The sequence below is a fragment of the Conger conger genome, chromosome 4 (assembly GCF_963514075.1).
Source record: "Conger conger chromosome 4, fConCon1.1, whole genome shotgun sequence".
Classification (NCBI taxonomy): domain Eukaryota; kingdom Metazoa; phylum Chordata; class Actinopteri; order Anguilliformes; family Congridae; genus Conger; species Conger conger.
In genome coordinates this window covers 10552007-10577992 of record NC_083763.1, presented here as the reverse complement: position 1 = coordinate 10577992, position 25986 = coordinate 10552007, and the positions used below count along the sequence as shown (strand labels likewise).

The 25986-nt window shown below is 43.8% G+C and overlaps 4 protein-coding genes across 5 annotated transcripts; 1 reads left to right on the top strand and 3 right to left on the bottom strand.

Annotated features, from left to right (window-relative positions):
* Positions 1–2077: 2077 nt before the first annotated feature.
* LOC133127531 (mast cell protease 1A-like) lies at positions 2078–6186 on the top strand. Of its 2 annotated transcripts, none has more exons than XM_061240497.1 (5): positions 2078–2189; positions 2537–2690; positions 3331–3466; positions 4094–4351; positions 5690–6186. In XM_061240497.1, exons 1-5 carry the CDS (start codon positions 2141–2143, stop codon positions 5840–5842), a joined length of 750 nt encoding a protein of 249 aa, XP_061096481.1. In that variant the 5' UTR covers positions 2078–2140; the 3' UTR covers positions 5843–6186. The 2 variants fall into 2 exon arrangements, with proteins under 2 accessions (XP_061096481.1, XP_061096482.1); XM_061240498.1 differs by having other exon boundaries at positions 2107–2189; positions 2540–2690.
* A 1022-nt stretch (positions 6187–7208) lies between these two features.
* LOC133127530 (mast cell protease 1A-like) lies at positions 7209–9057 on the bottom strand. Its single transcript, XM_061240496.1, has 5 exons — positions 8977–9057; positions 8682–8832; positions 8385–8514; positions 7540–7800; positions 7209–7447 (listed from the first exon to the last, which is right to left on the bottom strand). Exons 1-5 carry the CDS (start codon positions 9032–9034, stop codon positions 7289–7291), a joined length of 759 nt encoding a protein of 252 aa, XP_061096480.1. The 5' UTR covers positions 9035–9057; the 3' UTR covers positions 7209–7288.
* Positions 9058–12738: 3681 nt separating this feature from the next.
* On the bottom strand, positions 12739–14519 carry LOC133126033 (mast cell protease 1A-like). The gene is made up of 5 exons (XM_061237832.1): positions 14462–14519; positions 14139–14289; positions 13833–13971; positions 12987–13247; positions 12739–12894 (listed from the first exon to the last, which is right to left on the bottom strand). Exons 1-5 carry the CDS (start codon positions 14517–14519, stop codon positions 12739–12741), a joined length of 765 nt encoding a protein of 254 aa, XP_061093816.1.
* Positions 14520–20939: 6420 nt separating this feature from the next.
* LOC133126032 (complement factor D-like) lies at positions 20940–25329 on the bottom strand (the record flags this gene model as incomplete). Its single annotated transcript, XM_061237831.1, has 5 exons — positions 20940–21098; positions 21191–21451; positions 21992–22130; positions 22298–22440; positions 25300–25329. Coding segments are annotated over 5 exons (732 nt in total), but the record flags the coding sequence as incomplete, so codon positions are not given.
* Positions 25330–25986: the final 657 nt, after the last annotated feature.

The window sequence follows — 25986 nt, the reverse complement described above, 5'->3', positions numbered from 1 at the left end:
AACATAAATAACACCAAAAGCAACAAGCTGAAACAGTAGCCACCTTAATGGCTTGATGTAGTTTCAGCCAGTAAAAAAAGTTTTATTTTGAGGGTGAATTGGCCAACAATATTAACAACCCCTGCTTATAGTTTTAGATTTGGTAAAAGACCATGGTATAAGCGGAGTAATCCACTCTGCGATGGTCATTACACGGTTTTAACACACTCCACTTCACGCCGGGTGGTTCTTCAGCCCCGCATAATGCGTTAAAAGCGTGTAATGACCACCTCGTTGTGGATTATTCCTTACTTATATTGCTTTGGCAACAATGGTTGACTTCTATTCATGCCAATGAAACCATTCAGATTTGAGAGAAAGAGAGATATGTGATCTTGTTGCGGACACATATACATTTAATAGTCCTTGGACCTGGTTAAGCCATGGTAATCAGGAGACCCACTAACAGAAGCAGAATGCACCCTGGCTGCATGCTGATGGTGGAGGTGTGTGGCACATTGGCTCAGTTTTCAGGAAGGAAGCAGGGCAATCCGAGGACCATGCCTACTGGTTAAGTAGGCACACACCTGCACTACTTAACCAATCAGTCCAGGAGTTTATAAGGTGTGCTTCTTTGTACAGGAGACGACTGAGACCAGGGAACTGTTGCCATAGGAGATAGAGCTGTTTGTGCTGACCGAGTGCAAGCAAAGCTGAAAAGCTATTTTATTATTTTAGTTTGTTATTTTTATCTGAACCCGGTAAGGGTGACTGCTCTCTCTCTCTCTCTCTCTCTCTCACTCTTTCACATCCCTGCACCAAACCAGCTGCTCAACGCTGGTATGGAGTCTGTTAGTATTTAGACACAATTTCTGTTGGTTTGGCTCTGACTGTTCAGGAGTAGGCAGACCTGGCCTCATTGTGGGTTTCTGTTGGCCAGGGTTGCTAAAGTTCCTCTCAAGTGCCCACAGAGTCACACTATTTGTCACTGACACTGGCATATCACGAGTAACGTGACAGTGAGCTATAGAGTGCCAAATTGCTGGCGGGCCAGTGCATTGCATGGGTGCATATTATATTTTGCTTTCATATTATATTTCTTAGTTTCCCCATTATGACTCATTCTATGAATTAATTCTTTCTAACATTCATTTTCTTTGCTTAGTGGTTGCTGGACAAATACCATACAAGGACAATGCTATTATACAGCCTGAGTCATTATCCTGTCTCGTCAGTATGTTCGGTGAACTCCAGAGAAAGATCTAAGTGACCAGTGGAAAATCTATGACCCTCAAAGTTGGTATACAGTGCCAACTGTATTTGCCCCCTTCATGATTCCTTATTGTTGTGTATTTTTCATACTGAATGGTTTCAGAACTTTCAACAAAATGTAATGTTGGACAGGTTCTGCAACAGCATCTCCATTTGAGTCAAGTTCAGGACACTGACTAGGCCACTCTAAAACTTTAATTTTCATTATTTTCAGTCAATTAGATGTGGACTATTGTCTTGTTATTTAATATGAGACAAAAGTACAGACAATCAGCTTATGCTCAAATCCAAATGTCTTAACTTTAGAGCAGAAACAACAAACTGTACTGTTACCATACTTTTGGAGGGCACTGTACTCATTACTCTGTACAATGTTATTAATATTCCTGTAGCAGGAAGATTCTCAACAAGTAGATACGACTCCAATTCCAAGCATATGTATTCTATAAGAGTGCATAATGTTTTCTTATGCAGGTAATTGAATTTTTAATTAATTACAATTTCTCGTTTAGAAATGCACTCTTGCTGAAGGAATAGCAGGTGCACTAAAGTAATATTACAATATGATGATATTAAATACTTTGCATTGGAGATTGTTTTGCTGTGTATTGGATTGGGGCATTTGACTTGTCTATTGTTTAGTACTTGCAGTGAAGGTAAAGAACTTATAATATGATGCTAATGCAATCGACCGATGCCGAGACTGCCAGTAAATTCTTTTGGTTGTGAAATTAATGACAGTGCCTGGTTTGCTGAAACCATTTGTCTGCTTGTGGTCTAAATGACTACTCAAAATTGTTATTACTTCCCTTTCTGCAATGACTAAGAAATGAATACAGTATAGGTAAAATCACTTGCATCCCCTGGTTTTGAACAATACAGCTTGACCATGGCTTTCTTACTGTGTGTGTGCGTGGCACTGTCTATTGCACAGAGTGGTAAGTCTTTTTTGTCTAAAATGCTCCATTTATATGCTTTGAATTATCACAGCACTGCAGACTAAATGCTGCAGATTCAAAAAAGGAGAGAAAGCTTTTTTTCCAGTAGAATGGCAACCAGGTTTGCAAGAGTGAAATGTATTTTTTCAACTATGTATCCAATGGAATTTCATCAGATGGCAGAGGATATTGTAATTTTACACACAAACATAGTTATCAGTTGACTGAAAATAGTTACTTGAATTAATTTCATTGACTCGAATTAGTTAGATATTGTTCTCAAAATCAGTAGTGGAATGATCTTTGAGTGATGGCGTGTGTAACGTTTCTGTTGCCACTATCCCAAGCAGCTGAAGAGGGCAGAGTGGGTATCGTGGGGGGTACAGAAGCAGCACCCCATTCCCGCCCCTACATGGTTTCTCTGCAACACAACAAGCGGCATTTTTGTGGAGGAATTCTGGTCAGAGAGGATTTTGTGCTCACGGCTGCCCACTGTAATAAGTGAGTTTTCGTTGTGACATTGTCTGTAAAAATCAACTCCAGCTAAAGCCAGCGACATGAGTGTTCAGCTTTAGACTTTCACCAATGATTGATCATACACTCATATGACGGAAAAATACATTTTGTACATATACTCTGTAAACACAGATGTATCACACTGGATTATGAAATGTAGTTGTTTATATTTACAGGTATTTTTAACCATTTTAGTTAAGATATTGGGCTAATGCGCTTGGAACTACCTGAGCCTGCATTCAGGTTATTTAGCCAGATAGTCTATTTAGCCAATCATTGCTATTCATTACTTCTTACATGCCTGTTTTTTCTTTCATTCCATTACATTACATTACATCATTGGCATTTATCCAGAGCGATGTACAGTTGATTACACTAAGCAGGAGACAATCCTCCCCTGGAGCAGTGCAGGGTTAAGGGCCTTGCTCAAGGGCCCAACAGTTGTGCGGAATTTATTGTGGCTACACCGGGATTAGAACCACCGACCTTGTGTCTCCCAGTCATTTACCTTAACCATTACGCTACAGGCCGCCCTTTCAGCTCACACTAATACAGCAAATGAAAGTAGTGATTAGGCTGAAATGAACACCAGCAAAAGATCATTCAGGGCGTTCCACTTTTTCAGTTTCAGGCGATACGGAGTAGTCCTGGGTGCTCACTCCCTACATTCCCGTGAATCAACTCAACAGGCGCTGGACATCAAGCGCTTCTACCCACACCCAAAATACAACAAGGAAGACAATGACATCATGCTACTCAAGGTATGTTTTTCTGGGAGCAGTAATTGTGGTGATTTTATTTTGATATGTGACCACTCTCACATATGACAAAATCCTAATACCTCTATCTGTGCGGAATGTATCCTATCCATTTATGCCCCCTCATTCTGCTTACTGAACTCACCCTGAAGAATCGCCTGTAGTTTGCTTTCTTAATCCCTTTAGTACATTTAAAGAGGAATAATAATAATAATAATAATAATAATAATAATACATTTAAAGCCTCAAATCAAATAAAGTCTCCTTTTATTGAGCTTGAAGTGATTAAGCAACTTAAGTGTTAACTTTTATGTTTTCTGTATGGAATCAATTTGGTTTCCCTTCTTTGAACCATTTCCAGAGCCTCTATAAAGAAGGGCAAACAGATTGATTCTGTGTATAGAAGATAAAAGTTATGAGTAATGACTATACCTCCAGTCTAGTATCAAAAGCCCTGGAAAGTTAACTGATTAGAAAATTAGTTAACCAATTTGTCGATAACATAGTAGATTAGTAGTGCTCCTAAATTATATTTCCCATTAGCACACACAATTTTCAGGAGCTCCTATACAGGGAGCACTGTAGAACTGTTAAGTGTAAGCTTTTTTTCCCCCCTATCGTTTCTGCTAGCTGAATGGGAAGGCGAAGCTGACTAAATTTGTCCAGGTGATCCCTTTGATGACTCAGCGACTGCCACCAGGCAAGGTGTGCAGCACTGCAGGCTGGGGGGATGTGGGTGATAATGGCACCCTCCCGGACAAACTGCAAGAGGTGAACACCACCATCATCGGACAGAAGAAGTGTGCACAACTGTGGAGAGGCAGCGTTAAGATCACCAATGGCATGGTGTGCGCGACAGGCCAGCGCCAATTCCAAGGCTTTTGTTCGGTATGTATCCTACAACCAAAACAATGTTTCCTTCACTGCAAAAAGACTAAAGAAAGTGCCAAAATAAAAGTATGAAAGCACTGCATAATGAGTAAACTGATGATAAACTGTTATGTTCCTGTGTTCTGTGTGTTAGTTTATCATTGTTTATTATCTTTAGTCTTGTAATTAATTCTTTTTCATATTCATGTCTGGTGTTCTGTTTATATTCATAGTCTTTGCACTCATCTTCCCCTGTGATGTCTGAGTCTGAATGTTTACTAGCCCAGTCACTCCCTTGTCTGAGTGCCCCACTATTCGGGTGTTTACGGTAGTTCCAGGGTTCAATCTTCCTTCCAATCTTGCATTCCTTACTTCCTGCTTTCTCTCCATTTCATGTTTGTACAGAGCACTAATATACTAATCCCATCTAACATAGAATTTGTACAGTACTAATTATACTAACACACTAATATGTTTGTCAAACTAACAAACTAACATTCATTAGTTTTGGGTATTTGTAATTTAAATCACTTAACTAACTTACTAACGCATCTCCAGTTTCAATTCTGTTCTGTAACTCCGCCTCCCTATTCTATCACTGATTACTTGCTTAGTTTCAGCAAAGTATTTGCACCTGTCTCTCTGTATCTCTGCATTTCCTGATTATCTGCTATTGTCTACTCTCTAGTCCGGAGCCGTTTGTATTACATGTGTGTCTTTGTGAATCCAGTCCGCGTTTTCGTTTCCCCCTTGTTATTGTCCTATTACCCTTTCATGTGTCTCACCTGATGTTTATTTGTTAGACTGCCCTAACTCCCATGCCCCGCCTAGTTTGTCTCATTCCCCTGTGTATTTATACCTGTCCTTTTCAGTTGCACGCTGCTAGTTCGTCTTGTCCTGTTTTCTTGTCCTGAGCCCTTGATTCCTTCCCCCAGTTCTAGCCTCCTTGTGCCCTTGCCCTTGCCCTTGCCCTTGCCCTTGCCCTTGCCCTTGCCCTTGCCCTTGCCCTTGCCCCTGCCCCTGAGTCCTTGCCCTTGCCCTTGCCCTTGTTTATCTGGTTTTCTGGTTTTGACCCCTGCCTGCTTCCCTGGACTCTTCTTTGCTTTTTGGATATTTGTACCTCTGCCTTTTTGGATTGGACCCCCTGGATTTTGACCTTGGCTTGTTTTTTTTTTTACTCCGCTCTGTCTGCCCCAGCTGTTGCTATTAAATCCGCCATTTTTTCTTCACTCCAGTCTGCTTTTGGTTCCTCTGTTCCCCCCGGCATAACATAAAGTGTGTGTGTGTGTGTGTGTACAGTATGTACAGTATGTTTGTGTTTCAGTACTCCTAACCTCACCATACTGCACATTTCAGGGGGATTCAGGAGGTCCACTGGTGTGTGATGGGAAGGCAGCTGGCACCGTTTCCTTCTCAGGACAGCGTTGTGGAGATTCCAGGACCCCAGATGTTTATATGAACATTCCCAGCTACAGGAGTTGGATCGAAAGTGTCCTTAAACATGGATAATGTTTTTTCATATTATTTGTTAAAAATTAACTGCTTTTCTATTTTACTTTTTATTAAAAATAAGTACAATAATCAAAACAATTGGTAACATATAATTAGAAATTGTACAGCACTTTAGTTTAGTCATTTTAAATGTGCTTTATAAATAAATGTGACTTGACTTGAAATGACTGAGAAAACTATCCTCATGAATTGGAAATCAAGGTTTGTTTATTTTAGTTTGTGTGGCTCTGTTCTGTTTTGAATATATCTGATTATTTTATGACTCTATTGTCTATGTCTTGTATTGTCTAACACTTGTATTGAACATTATTGCACAATACAAATTTAATGAAAACTTGAAATGACATTAAAGAGTATTGTACAAGGAATGGCAAGATTCACTGTTGAATGGAAGCAAACAGCAGGCGACTAATTTTCAATCCAGCAAAGATCACACTGATGGCTATGGACAATGCAAGTGGTGAGTTTCGGCTCCCATTGGTGTTCAGCAACAAGAGTGTAAAATGGTAATTCTGTACTTGCATCACAGTAAACCTGGTACACAAATGCAATGATTTACTAATATTGATTCTATGGTGTGTTGTATAAGAGTTATATTCCCGTGAGATCAGCATGTGAGTCAGCATGTTATAATGGACCATACAGAGAGTGCTTATGGAGGGTGCATTTCACTCACTTGTATCTCTGCACTTGTATACTCACTACAGTTTGACTTTCAAGGCCACACGGATGTGCTTGTTCCTTTCTGAGATCTTACAGAAAGAATCGATCTTACAACTAGAGCATGTTTATACTCCCCCACGTTGACTGTTGCCCTTGGTCAATACTCGGGACCACAACATGTCAAGTGAATTGTAGGGATGCAAATTAGTTCTCTCAGCCGAATGGTCAGAGATTCTGGTCTGTGATACAGCTTGTTGAAGGCACTGAGTAATATCTGGTGGTCTTTGCAGACGCTGTTTCTTTAGCTGTGTCATCCACAGCAGGCCCTGCTCTCTCTCGCTCTCTCTCTCTCTCTCTCTCTCTCTCTCTCTCTCTCTCTGCAGCGGTAAGTGTTAATCATTATTTCTATCTGCAGACCCCCATCTGTCATCAGCTGTGGTGTGACTTGAGTGCATCTAGCAGTCACCAAACCAGCGGCACACCACGTTTTTTTCCACTGCAGGCAGATTCGTTTTAATGTGGTCTGATGCAGAAGGCCTTCTCGGAAGGAGGTGCTGGTTTACACAATTAGAATTCTGCTCTTCGTTCTAGCAATGAGGTTTTCTGATACCATGAAAAATAATGTATAGAAATCACTCTCCTCAGTCTCCCCCCCTCCCACCACCACTTCCATCTCCCCCAAACATACATCGAGACAAAATCAAATGCATGGATCATATATTGTTCATGATGCGCTTTAGTTGCAGTATTTAAACAATGGGTTCGCATTTTAACTGTGTTTCACTTTACACTGCTTATGATACATTTGACCCAGGACAGGTATTTTGATATTTGAGTGTAAACATTTGGTATTTTAGGTTCATTGCAGTTTCTGGCCTCATTGAAGGACACAATTCCCTCCGCTGTGCCCTTACACACCAGAGGACCTCCAGAATCCCCCTGCAATTAAAAAAACAATTTGTTGCTGATGCATATATCAAAAAATAATTGCTTCTGTATTGAATGAAAAACAGACAGTTTTTTCCACATACCTGACAGAAGCCTCTGTTGCCAACGCTTCCCCCTGCACACATCATCCTGGGTGTGATTGGTGTCTTCCCCCATTCTCTTCTGCACATCTTTCGGTCTGTGACAATGACATCGACTTCCAGAAGGCGTGGGCTTTCATACCCTTCGGTTTTATTGGCCCCCCATCCTGCCACGCTGCAGACTGTTTTGGGCTTGACGTCCTTATCTTTCTTAGGGAGGGGGATCCACTGCACTACTTTGGTCTTCTTAACTGCAGTCTTGAGCTGCTCCAGACACAGAGAGATCAGTCATGAGAGCCCTGCTCACAGTTCTAAAGCAAATGGAGCTGCTCACATTAATCCAGATCAAGCCAAAAGCAGATGAGTTTTTGCCTAAAAACTTGGACTGTTTTCCGTTGTCTTGTGCACTATTGGGCCCAAGATGTGCTAATGTTATCTCAAATCTCACCTACAGTGCATACGATGCACAATTTTAATTTTGGCTCTGTCCTCCAGCACATTGGATTTGAAATAAAACATGCAACATGATACATGAATGAAACAATGATTATGATTATGATTTTCATATTGAGTCCCCCCATTTTAGGGGAGCAAATGTAATGGCGCCCTTGCAATGCACCATACATACTCTGTCACATTACCTGTGATCTGCATATCTCAGTGACAAATAGCGCTACTCTATGGGAGAAAGTGAATCATAGACACCCTGGCCAACATAAGCCCTCCGCAACACTCAAGATGAGGCCAGTTCTGCCTACTCTGCAGGTCACACATCATAATGAACCATATGACCTGGTGTGTGCTTATGGTGGGCTTCACTGACTCAGACTGACTTGTATTCTCCATACCTGCAACAGCATGATGTCATTCTCCAGTCCATGATACCCAGGGTGGATGTGGTAAAACTTCACTTCAGCCCTGTTTGACTTTTGACTTTTGATGTCATGGGCACCGAGCAGAACTGTCAAGTTCTGTCCCCTTTGCAAAAGAAACAGCTGGGTGTTAATTTCACCTTTTATGTAGTTCATCCGTGTGTCCAAATCTTTCATTGCCACAGCATAAAGTAACTTTTTTCACCTTTTGACATTCATACACTTGTGTTTACACTGTTGGTAATAATAACCCAGCTCAACGGGAGGTCTTACCATGTCAGGCAATGTGCTGCAGTCATTACGAAGGAGTCGGACACCAGGAAACCACCACAGGTGTGCCTTTTATTTTGCTGCACAGAGACCATATAAGGTCTGGAGTGTGGCTTAGCCTCCCGTCCATTCACAATGCTAGAGTCCTGTTGGGCTGGGACAGAAGGAAGGTTCAGCCAATGAGCATGCGCATGTTTATACATTTACAAGTTAAAACTTATACATCAAAATGATACATTCTGCAGAGAGAGGGAGCGAGTGAGAGAGAGAGAGAGAGAGAGAGAGAGAGCGGTCTTACCGGTGAGCACCAGCAGGGGCAGGAGAGTCGTGAGCAGGAACAGAGGCACAGCAGCCATTGTGTCTGGGAGAGCTGAGTGGTCCTGCTGATGCTAAGTGTGGAAGAAATGAGCGGGATTACAACTGCGTGATACTTTTAACAATGATGAACTTTTTGCGATGATGAGCACCTCCCTGCGCTGCCTGAGGAGGCTGGAGGCCCGTGGTCTCACACAGGAAGAGGAGGTGGAGCTGTGAAGTTTCCTATGAAACAGAATCTACGTGATGACTACCCCTGTTCTGGGTCCCTATTCCAACCTGGGGCATGAAGTAAACAAAGCAAATCAAACCAAAACCATATTTCCACCAATTCAATATCCAAGCAATTCAAGTTTGGGACTCTACGTGTCATATTTGATCTATCTGGGCATTTTCAGGGTAACTGACGTTACAACTGCTGGATATTTGGGCGGTAAATCCCAGCTACATAATAGAGACTGATGAGAGTTATTGACACCTGAGGGTTATAAAAGCATATGTCAGTCTCTTATGTGTCTGTATTGGGCTTTGTCGCCCAGATATCCAGCAGATGTAATGTCAGTTACCGTGGAGTTGCCCAGCTGCATTTTTTATTCATCATTTTGCCTACAGGTGAAGATGCTAAGTTGCATTACCTGAACAATAATGCTTCTGTGTGCTTCAGGGGTCACCAACCCTGTTCCTGGAGATCTACCATCTCGTAGGTTTTCATTTCAACCCTGGTCCTGGAGATCTACCATCCTGTAGGTTTTAATTTCAACCATGGTCCTGGAGATCTGCCATCCTGTAGGTTTTCATTTCAAACCTGTTCCTGGAGATCTACCATCCTGTAGGTTTTCATTTCAACCATGGTCCTGGAGATCTACCATCCTGTAGGTTTTCATTTCAACCATAATTTGACACACCTGACTCTACTAATTAGCAGCTCAATGCAAATGTCTTGCTCTTGTATGTGTGCTTTGTTAGGGTTGGAGTGAAAACCAACAGGATGGTAGATCTACAGGAACAGGGTTGGTCCCCACTGGTATACTTCATGAAAAACAATCATACAACATGTCCAGCAGAGGGGGAATGTGAGTTATTTGAAGTGGAATTAAGTAATACATCAAACGGAACACAAGATGGCATCAATGTGCCAAAATTGAGACCTACTTGAAGGCAAATTCTGTACTTACATCACAGTAAACATGGTACACAAATGCACTGATTTACTAATATTGATTCTATGGTGTGTTTTATAAGAGTTATATTCCTGTGAGATCAGCCTGAGAGTCAGCATGTTATAATGGACCATACAGAGAGTGCTTATGGAGGGTGCATTTCACTCACTTGTATCTCTGCACTTGTATACTCAGTACAGCCCCGTTTGACTTTCAGTAATGCGCGCCACAGTCAGGACCAAAGGCCGCACGGATGTGCTTGTTCCTTTCAGAGATCTTACAGAGATCATGTGTAGTCTCCAGTGTGGCTTAGCCTCCCTGCCATTCACAATACTTGTTGGTCAGGTACAGAAGGAATAGATCTCGCAACTAGAGCATGTTTATACTCCCCCACGTTGACTGCTGCCCTTGGTCAATACATTTAAATTCTACACAGTGGAAAATAAAGTATAAATGTAATCATCCTTTAAATAAAGCACTCACTGTGTCTGGATATCGGCACCACAAAATGTCAAGTGAATTGTAGGGATGCAAATTAGTTGCATAAACATATTTTTTAAGCAAGCATCATGCTATGGAACTCGAACAGGTCATCATTATCTGCACGATTGAACCCTGCGCACATGGATCGTGGTTGATATCCAGCTGTGAAGGGTGTGTAATCAGTGAGCTATCAAAAAGGCATTAGAAAGGCCACACATGTTCCATTAACAGCTGTTTGAACAGCAGTGCAGGAGGGCATCTCTGAACACACAAAGCATCAAACCTTGAAGCAGATGGGCTATGGCAGAGAAGACAACACTGGGTTTCACTTCTGTCAGCTAAGAACAGGAAGATGAGGCTACAGTGGACACATGACTACCAAAACTGGACTCTTGAAGATTGGAAACACATTCCCTGGTCTGACGAATGTCTGCTGCCACATGCAGATGGTAGGGTCAGGATTTGGAATAACAGCATGAATCCATGGCTCCATCCTGCATGGTGTCAAAGGTACAGACTGCCAGTGGTGGTGGTGCAATAGTGTGGGGAATGTTGTCTTGGCACACATTAATCCCCTTAACTTTTTTGGTCATAAGTCAAAGATCTGGCTATAATCAGCTGGGGTATAGGGATGGCCTTTTGTATGCAAGGGAAACTTTTTCACTCCAAGACGCACACGAGGAGGGAATGACTGTGATGGAGAACTGTGATGAATAAATATGTTACAGAATGAGTAACTGACCCTGGAACTATGCACTATTCAAGGTGTGGGGATAAAGGATTATATTTGGACGATGTGAACACTAGGAATTGAACTTTTCAGCATGTAAAGCAATGCAAGGTTTTCCCTGTACATTATCATGGCGTTATCAACAATGAATAAATTATTTTTTACACATGATGAACTGTTCATTTAATGTTCTTATGGTGACGGTTTTTATAATCCCATCATCCCACTTGCAAATTCCTTTTTATTTATCTTGTTTTATTATTTTCGTTACACTGCTTGATTTAGACTATCCGGGCGGCACGGATGGTGCAGTGGGTAGCACTGCCGCTTCACAGCAAGGAGGTCCTGGGTTCGAATCCCCGTCGGCCGGCGCCTCTCTGTGTGGAATTTGCATGTTCTCCCCGTGTTTGCGTGGGTTTCCTCTGGGTACTCCGGTTTCCTCCCACAGTCCAAAGACATGCAGGTCAGGCTGACAGGAGAGTTTAAATTGCCTGTGGGTATGAGTGTGTGAGTGAATGGGGTGTGTGCCCTGCGATTGACTGGCGACCTGTCCAGGGTGTATTCCTGCCTTTCGCCCAATGTATGCTGGGATAGGCTCCAGCCCCCCTGCAACCCTGTTGAGGATAAGTGGGTTAAGATAATGGATGGATGAATGGATTCAGACTATCTGTCTCAGCTGAATGGTTAGAGATTCTGGTCTGTGATACAGCTTGTTGAAGGTGCTGAGTAACAGGTGGTGGTCTAAACTTGGCATGCCTTTGTTGTTCAGTACTGAATGCGCACTGTAACACATAGTGTACTTCATCTTGTGTAGCCTCTGTTCATTTAATACTGTGGATATATTAGCCCATATTCTTTTAGTTCTGTACTCCAATTCAATTTGTATTCTGATGGTGGAGGTGTGTGGCACGTTGTGTCATTCACAGCAGGCTCTGCTCTCTCTCTCTCTCTCTCTCTCTCTCCCTCTCTCTCTCTCTCTCTCTCTCTCTCTCTCTCTCTCTCACCTCTGCAGCTGAAAGTGTTAATCATTATTTCTATCTGCAGACCCCCATCGGTCATCAGCTGTGGTGTGACTTGAGTCAGCAAACCACTTTTTTTTCCGCTACAGGCAGATTAGTTATAATGTGGTCTGATGCAGAAGGCTTTCTCAGAAGGAGGTGCTGGTTTACACGACTAGCTTCTACTCTTCGTTCTAACAATGAAGTTTTCTGAAACCATGAAAAATAATGGATGGAATATCATTACCCCCACCCCCTACCTCCATCTCCCCCAAACACACATCCGGAACAAAATCAAATGCATGTATCATATATTGTTCATGATGTGCTTTAATTGCAGAATTTAAACAATGGGTTCCGATTTTATCTGTGGCTCAGTTTACATTGCTTATGATACATTTGACCCAGGACAGGTATTTGGATATTTGAGTGTAGACATTCGGTCTTTTAGGTTCATTGCAGTTTCCGTCATTGAAGGACGCAATTCCCACCGCTGTGCCCTTACACACCAGAGGACCTCCAGAATCCCCCTGCAATTAAAAAAACATTATGTTGCTGATGCAAATATCAAAATATAATTGATTCTGTGTTGAATGAAAAACAAACAGTTTTTTACACATACCTGACAGGCGCCTTTATTGTCGATGTTTAACGCTCCACAGATCATCCTGGATGTGATTGGATCCGGAACCCAGTCTTTTGTGCATGTCTTTCGGTTCATAACGGTCACGTTGACTTCCAGAAGGCGTGGGCTTGCATACCCTTTGGTTTTGTTTGCCCCCCATCCTGCCACGCTGCAGACTGTTTTGGGCTTGACGTCCTTATCTTTCTTAGGGAGGGGGATCCACTGCACTTCTTTGGTCTTCTTAACTGCAGTCTTGAGCTGCTCCAGACACAGATAAATCAGTCATGAGAGCCCTGACACAGCACCGCTCACAGTTCTACAGCAAATGGAGCTGCTCACATTAATCCAGATCAAGCCGAAAGCAGATGAGTTTTTGCCTAAAAACTTGAACTGTTTTCCGTTATCTTGTGCACTATTGGGCCCAAGATGTGCAAATGTTATCTCAAATCTCACCTACCAATTTTTGTTTTGGCTCTGTCCTCCAGCACATTGGATTTGAAATAAAACATGAAACATGAGACATGAATGAAACAACGATTATGATTCTGATTTTCATATTGAGTCCCCCCATTTTAGGGGAGCAAATTTAATGGTGCCCTTTCAATGCACCATACAGACTCTGTCACATTACCTGCCATACGCATATCTCAATGACAAATAGTGCTACTCTATGGGAGAAAGTGAATCATAGACACCCTGGCCAACATAAGCCACCGCAACACTCAATATGAGGCCAGTTTTCTGGCAACCTACTCTGCAGGTTGCACATCATCATGAACCATATGACCTGGTGTGTGCTTATGGTGGGCTTCACTGACTCAGACTGACTTGTATTCTCCATACCTGCAACAGCATGATGTCATTTTCCAGTGTATCAACATCAAACCCAGGGTGGATGTGGTAAAACTTCACTTCAGCCCTCTTTGACTTTTGATTCTCAGAAATGTCATGGGCACCGAGCAGAACTGTCAAGTTCTGTCCCCTTTGTAAAACAAAGAGCTGGGTGTTAACTTCACCTTATGTGTACTTCATCCATGTATCCAAATGTTTCATTGCCACAGCATCAAGTAACCTTTTTCACCTTTTGACATTCGTACACTTGTGTTTACACTGTTGATAATAATAACCCAGCTCAACGGGAGGTCTTACCATGTCAGGCAATGTGCTGCAGTCATTACGAAGGAGTCGGACACCAGGAAACCACCACAGATGTGGCTTTTATTTTCCTGCACAGAGACCATGTAAGGTCTGGAGTGTGGCTTAGCCTCCCGGCCATTCACAATGCTAGAGTCCTGTTGGGCTGGGACAGAAGGAAGGTTCAGCCAATGAGCATGAGCATGTTTATACATTTACAAGTTAAAACTTATACATCAAAATGATACATTCCACAGAGAGAGGGAGAGAGAGAGAGAGCGAGAGAGGGAGAGAGAGAGAGAGAGAGAGGAAGACAGAGAGAGAGAGAACGGTATTACCGGTGAGCACCAGCAGGGGCAGGAGAGTCGTGAGCAGGAACAGAGGCACAGCAGCCATGGTGTCTGGGAGAGCTGAGTGGTCCTGCTGATGCTAAGTGTGGAAGAAATGAGCAGGATTACAACTGCGTGATACTTTTTACAATGATGAACTTTTTGCGATGATGAGCACCTCCCTGCGCTGCCTGAGGAGGCTGGAGGCCTGTGGTCTCACACAGGAAGAGGAGGTGGAGCTGTGAAGTTCCCCATGAAACATCTACGTGCCAGACATTGGTGGAAACAGTAACCATCATAGCTGTGGCACACTTGGATGACTGCCCCTGTTCTGGGTTCCTATTCCAACCTGGGGCATGAAGTAAACGAAGCAAATCAAACTAAAACCATATTTCCACCAATTCAATATCCAAGCAATTCAAGTTTGGGACTCTACGTGTCATATTTGATCTATCTGGGCATTTTCAGGGTAACTGACGTTAGAACTGCTGGATATTTGGGTGGTAAATCCCAATACAGCTACATAATAGAGACTGATGAGAGTTGTCGACACCTGAGGGTTATAAAAGCATATGTCAGTCTCTTATGTGTCTGTATTGGGCTTTGTCGCCCAGATATCCAGCAGATGTAATGTCAGTTACCGTGGAGTTGCCCAGCTGCATTTTTTATTCATCATTTTGCCTACAGGTGAAGATGCTAAGTTGCATTACCTGAACAATAATGCTTCTGTGTGCTTCAGGGGTCACCAACCCTGTTCCTGGAGATCTACCATCTCGTAGGTTTTCATTTCAACCCTGGTCCTGGAGATCTACCATCCTGTAGGTTTTAATTTCAACCATGGTCCTGGAGATCTGCCATCCTGTAGGTTTTCATTTCAAACCTGTTCCTGGAGATCTACCATCCTGTAGGTTTTCATTTCAACCATGGTCCTGGAGATCTACCATCCTGTAGGTTTTCATTTCAACCATAATTTGACACACCTGACTCTACTAATTAGCAGCTCAATGCAAATGTCTTGCTCTTGTATGTGTGCTTTATTAGGGTTGGAGTGAAAACCAACAGGATGGTAGATCTACAGGAACAGGGTTGGTCCCCACTGGTATACTTCATGAAAAACAATCATACAACATGTCCAGCAGAGGGGGAATGTGAGTTATTTGAAGTGGAATTAAGTAATACATCAAACGGACCACAAGATGGCACCAATGTGCCAAAATTGAGACCTACATGAAGGCAAATTCTGTACTTGCATCACAGTTAACATGGTACACAAATGCACTGATTTACTAATATTGATTCTATGGTGTGTTGCATAAGAGTTATATTCCTGTGAGATCAGCATGAGAGTCAGCATGTTATAATGGACCATACAGAGAGTGCTTATGGAGGGTGCATTTCACTCACTTGTATCTCTGCACTTGTATACTCAGTACAGCCCGGTTTGACTTTCAGTAATGCGCGCCACAGTCATGACCAAAGGCCGCACGGATGTGCTTGTTCCTTTCTGAGATCTTACAGAGATCATGTGTAGTCTCCAGTGTGGCTTAGCCTCCCTGCCATTCACAATACTTGTTGGTCAGGTACAGAAGGAATAGATCTCGCAACTAGAGCATGTTTATACTCCCCCACGTTGACTGCTGCCCTTGGTCAATACATTTAAATTCTACACAGTGGAAAATAAAGTATAAATGTAATCATCCATCCATTAGAAAGGCCACACATGTTCAATTAACAGCTGTTTGAACAGCAGTGCAGGAGGGCATCTCTGAACACACAAAGCATCAAACCTTGAAGCAGATGGGCTATGGCAGAGAAGACAACACTGGGTTTCACTTCTGTCAGCTAAGAACAGGAAGATGAGGCTACAGTGAGCACATGACTACCAAAACTGGACTCTTGAAGATTGGAAACACATTCCCTTGTCTGAAGAATGTCTGCTGCCACATGCATTACATTACATTATTGGCATTTGGCAGACGCTCTTATCCAGAGCGGCGTACAACAAAGTGCATACCCATAACCAGGTTTAAGTGCGCTGAAAGACCCTAGAGGGAAGTACAATTTCAATTGCTACCCGTTCAACAAAGATAAGGACCAAGGCCATTTTTTTCTTTTTCTTTTTTTTTTTAAACAAACAAACAAACAAACAACAAAGCAAAAGTGACCAAACTTAACTATCCAAATATTGGTTACCTAGCCAACTAAAAATACTGAAACACAAAGTGAATCACAAAGACAACAATTAAGGTTCACAGGGAGGTAGGGAGGGACAGGGAGAGGTGCTGCTTGAAGAGGTGCGTCTTCAGCTTGCGCTTGAAGGTGGGGAGAGATTCTACAGTTCTGACCTCAACGGGGAGTTTGCTCCACCACCGTGGAGCCAGAACAGACAGTAGTCATGAGCGTGAGGTGGAGGTTCGGAGAGGGGGAGGTCCCAAGCAGCCTGTGGAGGCTGAACGAAGAGGTCTGGCAGGGGTGTAGGGTCTGATGAGTTTTTGTAGGTAAGATGGGGAAGACCCCTTTACTGCTTGGAAGGCTAGCACCAATGTTTTGAATTTGATGCGAGCCATGACATGCAGCCAGTGGAGGGAAGTAAGCAGGGGGATAACGTGTGAGTATTTGGGAAGGTTGAAGACCAGACCAGCTGCTGCATTCTGGATAAGTTGGAGGGGTCTGATGGCGGACGCTGGGAGGCCAGCCAAGAGGGAATCGCAGTAGTCCAGGCGGGACAGAACCATCGCTTGGACCAGGACCTCGGTTGAGTAGGGGGTGAGAAAGGTGCGGATTCTTCGTATGTTGTATAGGAAGAACCTGTATGACCGGGTCACCGCCGCAATGTTCTCGGAAAGGGACAGTCTGCTGTCCATCACCATGCCGAGGTTCCTTGCCCTGGATGATGGCGTGAATGTGGTATCCCCAAGGGAAATGGAGAGATCCAGATTGGGAGAGATATTAGCAGGGATGAATATCATTTCAGTCTTACCTGGGTTGAGCTTTAGATGGTGGTTGTCCATCCAGCTCTGGATGTCACTCAGGCAAGCAGAGATACGGGCAGAAACCTGTGTATCAGATGGTGGGAATGAGATGAAGAGTTGGGTATCGTCCGCATAGCAGTGGTAGGATAGCCCATGTGCAGTGATCACAGGGCCAAGGGAACGAGTGTAAAGAGAAAAAAGAAGCGGGCCTAGGACTGAGCCCTGGGGAACTCCTGTGGCAAGGGGCCGAGGTGTCGATACCGTACCAGCCCAGGCAACCTGGAAGGAGCAACCAGAGAGGTAGGACTCAATCCAGTCCAGGGCTGTGCCACAGATGCCCGTTGCTGACAGGGCGGACAGGAGGATGGAGTGATCCACAGTGCCATCCTCAGGGAAGGAGCTGAGAAGGGTGTCTAGCTCATCAAGGAAGTTTCCCAGGGGCCCTGGAGGACGATAGATAACTGCAATGAAAAGGTTAGTAGGGTAGGATACTGCAACAGAATGGAATTCAAAAGTGGATATGGTCAGGTCAGAGAGGGGGAGAACAGAGAATTTCCATGAGGGGGAAATTAAAAGACCAGTACCACCGCCACGGCCGGAAGGCCGGGGAGTGTGCGAGAAGGAGAAGGAGGATGAGAGGTCAACGGGAGTGGCAGTGTTGTCAGGTGTGATCCAGCTCTCCGTTGGGGCAAGGAATTGTAGGGACCGGAAGGAGGCATATGCGGGGATGAAGTCAGCCTTCCGAGTGGCAGACTGGCAGTTCCATAGTCCCCCTGTGACAGCAAAGTCCTCACAGGGGGACATGCAGATGGTATGGTCAGGATTTGGAATAACAGCATGAATCCATGGCTCCATCCTGCATGGTGTCAAAGGTACAGACTGCCAGTGGTGGTGGTGCAATAGTGTGTGGAATGTTTTCCTGGCACACATTAATCCCCTTTTTGGTCATAAGTCAAAGATCTGGCTATAATCAGCTGGGGTATAGGGATGGCCTTTTGTATGCAAGGGAAACTTTTTCACTCCAAGACGCACACAAGGAGGGAATGACTGTGGTGGAGAACTGTGATGAATAAATGTGTTACAGAATGAGTAACTGACCCTGGAACTATGCACTATTCAAGGTGTGGCGATAAAGGATTATATTTGGACGATGTGAACACTAGGAATTGAACTTTCCAGCATGTAAAGCAATGCAAGGTTTTCCCTGTACATTATCATGGCGTTATCAACAATGAATAAATAATTTTTTACACATGATGAACTGTTCATTTAATGTTCTTATGGTGACGGTTTTTATAATCCCATCATCCCACTTGCAAATTCCTTTTTATTTATCTTGTTTTATTATTTTCATTACACCACTTGATTTAGACTATCCGGGCGGCACGGATGGTGCAGTGGGTAGCACTGCCGCTTCACAGCAAGGAGGTCCTGGGTTCGAATCCCCGTCGGCCGGCGCCTCTCTGTGTGGAATTTGCATGTTCTCCCCGTGTTTGCGTGGGTTTCCTCCGGGTACTCCAGTTTCATGTAGAGTTAGGCTGATTGGAGAGTCTAAATTGCCTGTTGGTATGAGTGTGTGAGTGAATGGGGTGTGTGCCCTGCGATGGACTGGCGACCTGTCCAGGGTGTATTCCTGCCTTTCGCCCAATGTATGCTGGGATAGGCTCCAGCCCCCCTGCGACCCTGTTCAGGATAAGTGGGTTAAGATAATGGATGGATGGATGGATTTAGACTATCTGTCTCAGCTAAATGTTCAGAGATTCTGGTCTGTGATACAGCTTGTTGAAGGTCCTGTGTAACAGGTGGTGGTCTAAACTTGGCATGCCTTTGTTGTTCAGTACTGTATACGCACCGTAACACATAGTGTACTTCATCTAGTGTAGCCTCTGTTCATTTAATATTGTGGATATATTAGTCCATATTCTTTTAGTTCTGTACTCCAATTCAATTTGTATTCTGATGGTGGAGGTGTGTGGCACGTTGTGTCATTCACAGCAGGCTCTGCTCTCTCTCTCTCTCCCTGTCTCTCTCTCCCTCTCTCTCTCTCTCTCTCCCTCTCTCTCTCTCTCTCTCTCTCTCTCTCTCACCTCTGCAGCGGAAAGTGTTAATCATTATTTCTATCTGCAGACCCCCATCTGTCATCAGCTGTGGTGTGACTCGAATCGGCAAACCACTTTTTTTTCCACTACAGGCAGATTAGTAATAATGTGGCCTGATGCAGAAGGCTTTCTCAGAAGGAGGTGCTGGTTTACACAATTAGCTTCTGCTCTTTATTCTAGCAATGAAGTTTTCTGAAACCATGAAAAATTATGTATGGAATATCATTACCCCCACCCCCTACCTCCATCTCCCCCTGTAGGGGAAAATTCACAGAACGAAAGATCTCCCTCCTAAAAGCATGATAAACAATCACAAATCAAAATCAGACTCCACCTTAGTGAGCAGGCTGGTTCCTCCAAAACTCTCGACGATGTGTGCTAAAAGTTTATCAATATATCTGTATTAAAGTATGATATGTACCCTGTATAGTTTCAAACTGATTAACTGCTAAATTGTGCTAGGATTACACGGTGAGCCCAGCCAGCTAGCAGGGGGGGGGCCCCGTCTTGAACTGTGTAGACCAAACTGTCAAGGACACGGGCAGAACGAGATATGACTGTACAGCTGATTTCTCCAGGACTCTCGGTGTTTTATGCCAGGAGTGTATCTATTTGACCTAGAACATTAATTATAGCTGAGCTTATGAAAACGCAAGAAACCACAGTGAAAACTGTTGAAATGAGAGCAAAGAATACTACGTACATTTATTCCCTTAGAAGAGAATAACTAATCAAATGTTTAGTATGTCTGTAGATTAGAAAAGTATATTAGAAGTGAATATTAATGAAATGTTTAGTTTGTCTGTATATTTTCAATGATTACTGCTGCTTAGTTTGTCTTATAAAAGCGAAAGATACAGAGTGACGTGTATGGATGACGTGTTAGAGGGAGGGCATCCAGAACTTTATGAGGTCTGGTAGTTTGCCAAGAGCAGGTGCGGGGTGAAGTGAGGACACGTAGTTGGCAGAATGCCCTGAACTTTGTACAGAGTTGGCAGAGCATAAGGACCGTTGGCAATTGGCCACAATGACGTTGTGGGAGGAGCGTTGGGAGGAGTTACGATAAGAAAAGTGTGGGTGATTTGCCAGAATGAGGTTTGAGGAGGAGTTGTAGGTGGAGTAACTGTGTATAAAATGGGTGTACAAATGCCAGTCGGGGTTCAGTTCTGGAGAGCTGATCCGGCTTTATGCACGTGTGCTAATAAAGTCTGATTTTCCTGAAGATCTTGCTGCCTGGTGTCGTCTTTTCCCTCGCGAAGATGTTTTTCGACAAATTGAAGATTTGGACTCTGTCGTTTCCTAGACACGACACCCCAAACACACATCCGGAACAAAATCAAATGCATGTATCATATATTTTTCATGATGCGCTTTAATTGCAGAATTTAAACAATGGGTTTGCATTTTATCTGTGGCTCAGTTTACACTGCTTATGATACATTTGACCCAGGACAGGTATTTGGATATTTGAGTGTAAACATTCGGTTTTTCAGGTTTATTGCAGTTTCCGTAGTCATTGAAGGACACAATTCCCACCGCTGTGCCCTTACACACCAGAGGACCTCCAGAATCCCCCTGCAATTAAAAAAACAATATGTTGCTGATGCAAATATCAAAATATAATTGATTCTGTATTGAATGAAAAACAGACAGTTTTTTACTCATACCTGACAGATGCCTTTATTGTCGATGTTTAACGCTCCACAGATCATCCTGGATGTGATTGGTTCCAGAACCCACTTTTTTTTGCATGTCTTTCGGTCCATAACGGTCACGTTGAATTCCAGAAGGCGTGGGCTTGCATACCCTTTGGTTTTGTTGGCCCCCCATCCTGCCACGCTGCAGACTGTTTTGGGCTTGATGTCCTTATCTTTCTTAGGGAGGGGGATCCACTGCACTTCTTTGGTCTTCTTAACTGCAGTCTTGAGCTGCTCCAGACACAGAGAGATCAGTCACATTAATCCAGATCAAGCCGAAAGCAGATGAGTTTTTGCCTAAAAACTTGGACTTTTCCGTTCCGTTGTCTTGTCCACTATTGGGCCCAAGATGTGCTAATTTTATCTCAAATCTCACCTACAGTGCATACGATGCACAATTTTTGTTTTGGCTCTGTCCTCCAGCACATTGGATTTGAAATAAAACATGAAACATGAGACATGAATGAAACAACGATTATGATTATGATTTTCATATTGAGTCCCCCCATTTTAGGGGAGCAAATGTAATGGCGCCCTGGCAATGCACCATACACACTCTGTCACATGTGATCTGCATATCTCAGTGACAAATAGCGCTACTCTATGGGAGAAAGTGAATCATGGACACCCTGGCCAACATAAGCCCTCCGCAACACTCAAGATGAGGCCAGTTCTGCCTTCTCTGCAGGTTGCACATCATAATGAACCGTATGACCTAGTGTGTGCTTATGGTGGGCTTCACTGACTCAGACTGACTTGTATTCTCCATACCTGCAACAGCATGATGTCATTCTTCAGTGTATCAGCTTCAAACCCAGGGTGGATGTGGTAAAACTTCACTTCAGCCCTGTTTGACTTTTGATTCTCAGAAAGGTCATGGGCACCGAGCAGAACTGTCAAGTTCTGTCGCCTTTGCAAAAGAAACAGCTGGGTATTAACTTCACCTTATGTGTACTTCATCCATGTATCCAAATCTTTCATTGCCACAGCATCAAGTAACTTTTTTCACCTTTTGACATTCGTACACTTGTGTTTACACTGTTGGTAATAATAACCCAGCTCAACGAGAGGTCTTACCATGTCAGGCAATGTGCTGCAGTCATTACGAAGGAGTCGGACACCAGGAAACCACCACATTTGTGCCTTTTATTTTGTTGCACAGAGACCATGTAAGGTCTGGAGTGTGGCTTAGCCTCCCGGCCATTCACAATGCTAGAGTCCTGTTGGGCTGGGACAGAAGGAAGGTTCAGCCAATGAGCATGAGCATGTTTATACATTTACAAGTTAAAACTTATACATCAAAATGATACATTCCGCAGAGAGAGGGAGAGACAGAGAGAGAGAGAGAGAGGAAGACAGAGAGAGAGAGAGCGGTCTTACCGGTGAGCACCAGCAGGGGAAGGAGAGTCGTGAGCAGGAACAGAGGCACAGCAGCCATGGTGTCTGGGAGAGCTGAGTGGTCCTGCTGATGCTAAGTGTGGAAGAAATGAGCGGGATTACAACTGCGTGATACTTTTTACAATGATGAACTTTTTGCGATGATGAGCACCTCCCTGCACTGCCTGAGGAGGCTGGAGGCCCGTGGTCTCACACAGGAAGAGGAGGTGGAACTGTGAAGTTCCCCTTGAAACATCTACGTGCCATACATTGGTGGAAACAGTAACCATCACTTATAGCTGTGGCACACTTGGATGACTGCCCCTGTTCTGGGTCCCTATTCCAACCTGGGGCATGAAGTAAACAAAGCAAATCAAACCAAAACCATATTTCCACCAATTCAATATCCAAGCAATTCAAGTTTGGGACTCTACGTGTCATATTTGATCTATCTAGGCATTTTCAGGGTAACTGACGTTAGAACTGCTGGATATTTGGGTGGTAAATCCCAATACAGCTACATAATAGAGACTGATGAGAGTTATCGACACCTGAGGGTTATAAAAGCATATGTCAGTCTCTTATGTGTCTGTATTGGGCTTTGTCGCCCAGATATCCAGCAGATGTAATGTCAGTTACCGTGGAGTTGCCCAGCTGCATTTTTTATTCATCATTTTGCCTACGGGTGAAGATGGTAAGCTGCATTACCTGAATAAAAATGCTTCTGTGTGCTTCAGGGGTCACCAACCCTGTTCCTGGAGATCTACCATCTTGTAGGTTTTCATTTCAACCCTGGTCCTGGAGATCTACCATCCTGTAGGTTTTCATTTCAACCATGGTCCTGGAGATCTACCATCCTGTAGGTTTTCATTTCAACCCTGTTCCTGGAGATCTACCATCCTGTAGGTTTTCATTTCAACCATGGTCCTGGAGATCTACCATCCTGTAGGTTTTCATTTCAACCATAATTTGACACACCTGACTCTACTAATTAGCAGCTCAATGCAAATGTCTTGCTCTTGTATGTGTGCTTTGTTAGGGTTGGAGTGAAAACCAACAGGATGGTAGATCTACAGGAACAGGGTTGGTCCCCACTGGTATACTTCATGAAAAACAATCATACAACCATCATGTCCAGCAGAGGGGGGATGTGAGTTATTTGAAGGGGAATTAAGTAATACATCAAACAGACCACAAGATGGCATCAATTTGCCAAAATTGAGACCTACTTGAAGGCAAATTCTGTACTTGCATCACAGTAAACATGGGACACAAATGCACTGATTTACTAATATTGATTCTATGGTGTGTTGTATAAGAGTTATATTCCCGTGAGATCAGCATGTGAGTCAGCATGTTATAATGGACCATACAAAGAGTGCTTATGGAGGGTGCATTTCACTCACTTGTATCTCTGCACTTGTATACTCAGTACAGCCCGGTTTGACTTTCAGTAATGCGCGCCACAGTCACGACCAAAGGCCGCACGGATGTGCTTGTTCCTTTCTGAGATCTTACAGAGATCATGTGTAGTCTCCAGTGTGGCTTAGCCTCCCTGCCATTCACAATACTTGTTGGTCTGGGACAGAAGGAATAGATCTTGCAACTAGAGCATGTTTATTTACATTTACATTTTTGTCATTTGACAGACGCTTTTAATCCAAAGCGATTTACAAGTGCATAGGTTCTTCCACAAGTCAAAGCATCACATCCGTAACTCGGAAAATACACATGGAATTACACATGGAAGTGCAATTATTGTTATTATTATTATTTTTTTTGGGTTTGACAAGGAGGATAGGGATATCAGAAAGGGGGGGCGGGGGAAATCAGGAGGGTGGACTAAGGTAGAGTTTGAAAAGGTGTGTTTTTAGTCTGCATCGAAATAGGGGGAGGGATTCTGCTGTCCTGACAGTGGTAGGCAAGTCATTCCACCACTGAGGAACCAGAACAGAAAACAGGCGTGAACGTGCAGCTCGACCGCCAGGTGCACGTAGAGAGGGAACAATAAGGCGACCATAGCTGGCAGAGCGGAGTGGTCTAGCTGGGGAGTAGGGAGTGATCAAGGATTGTATGTAAGGTAGGGAAGTCCCCTTAGCAGCCTGAAATGCCAACACTAGGGCCTTGAATCGGATGCGTGCGGCAATAGGAAGCCAGTGGAGGCCAATGAGAAGCGGGGTGACATGAGTCGACATGGGCTGATTGGTGATCAGGCGGGCTGCAGCATGGAGGGGCTTGATGGCACACGCTGGGAGACCGGCTAGGAGGGAGTTGCAGTAATCCAGGCGGGAAATGACGAGGGCCTGGACTAGGAGCTGGGTGGCTTTCTCCGTCAGGAGATGACGGATACAGCGTATATTATACAGAAAGAACCTGCAGGTTCTGGCAGTGGAGGATACTTGTGGAGCCAGGGTGAGGCAGTTATCAAGAGTCACCCCAAGATTCTTTGCTGTACGGGAGGAGGAAACTACAAAGTCCTCAACAGTCAGTGAGAGGTCAATTGACGGAGAGGACTTAGCAGGGATATAGAGAAGCTCAGTTTTGGCAAGGTTGAGCTTCAGGTGGTGGGAAGTCATCCACGCAGAGATATCAGCCAAGCAGGCAGAGATCTGTGTGGTGACTTGGGTGTCGGGGGGGAAGGAAATTAAGAGTTGGGTGTCATCAGCGTAAGAGTGATAAGAAAAGCCATGGGAAGAGATAACAGAACCAAGAGACATGGTGTATAGCGAGAAGAGGAGAGGCCCAAGAACTGAGCCCTGCCGGACTCCAGTTTGTAGGGGGTGAGGGTCAGAGACTGAGCCCCTCCAAGTCACCTGGTAGGAGCGACCAGAAAGGTAGGAGGAAAACCAAGCGAGGTTATACTCCCCCACGTTGACTGCTGCCCTTGGTCAATACATTTAAATTCTACACAGTGGAAAATAAAGTATAAATGTAATCATCCTTTAAATAAAACACTCACTGTGTCTGGATATCGGGACCACAAAATGTCAAGTGAATTATAGGGATGCAAATTAGTGTCATATACATATTTTTTAAGCAAGCATCATGATATGGAACTCGAACAGGTCATCATTATCTGCACGATAGAACCCTGCACACATGGATCTTGGTTGATATCCAGCTGAGAAGGGTGTGTAATCAGTGAGCTAACAAAAAGGTATTAGAACGGCCACAAATGTTCAATTAACAGCTGTTTGAACAGCTGTGCAGGAGGGCATCTCTGAACACACAAAGCATCAAATCTTGAAGCTGATGGGCTATGGCAGAAAAGACAACACTGGGTTTCACTTCTGTCTGCTAAGAACAGGAAGATGAGGCTATAGTGGGCACATGACTACCAAAATTGGACCCTTGAAGATTGGAAACACATTCCCTTGTCTGACGAATGT

What these genes read in the sequence shown, in the direction of transcription:
- LOC133127531 (XM_061240497.1), top strand. Translation starts at nt 2,141, where the DNA reads ATGGCTTTCTTACTGTGTGTGTGCGTGGCACTGTCTATTGCACAGAGT. An exon ending in ACTGTCTATTGCACAGAGTG is followed by an intron (nt 2,190 to 2,536) that starts GTAAGTCTTTTT and finishes CACTATCCCAAG; the next exon opens with CAGCTGAAGAGGGCAGAGTG. An exon ending in ACGGCTGCCCACTGTAATAA is followed by an intron (nt 2,691 to 3,330) that starts GTGAGTTTTCGT and finishes CCACTTTTTCAG; the next exon opens with TTTCAGGCGATACGGAGTAG.
- LOC133127530 (XM_061240496.1), bottom strand. Translation starts at nt 9,034, where the DNA reads ATGGCTGCTGTGCCTCTGTTCCTGCTCACGACTCTCCTGCCCCTGCTG. An exon ending in GCCCCTGCTGGTGCTCACCG is followed by an intron (nt 8,833 to 8,976) that starts GTAAGACCGCTC and finishes CTTCTGTCCCAG; the next exon opens with CCCAACAGGACTCTAGCATT. An exon ending in GCAACAGAGGCTTCTGTCAG is followed by an intron (nt 7,448 to 7,539) that starts GTATGTGGAAAA and finishes TTTTAATTGCAG; the next exon opens with GGGGATTCTGGAGGTCCTCT.
- LOC133126033 (XM_061237832.1), bottom strand. Translation starts at nt 14,519, where the DNA reads ATGGCTGCTGTGCCTCTGTTCCTGCTCACGACTCTCCTGCCCCTGCTG. An exon ending in GCAGCACATTGCCTGACATG is followed by an intron (nt 13,972 to 14,138) that starts GTAAGACCTCCC and finishes TGTTTTACAAAG; the next exon opens with GGGACAGAACTTGACAGTTC. An exon ending in ACAATAAAGGCGCCTGTCAG is followed by an intron (nt 12,895 to 12,986) that starts GTATGTGTAAAA and finishes TTTTAATTGCAG; the next exon opens with GGGGATTCTGGAGGTCCTCT.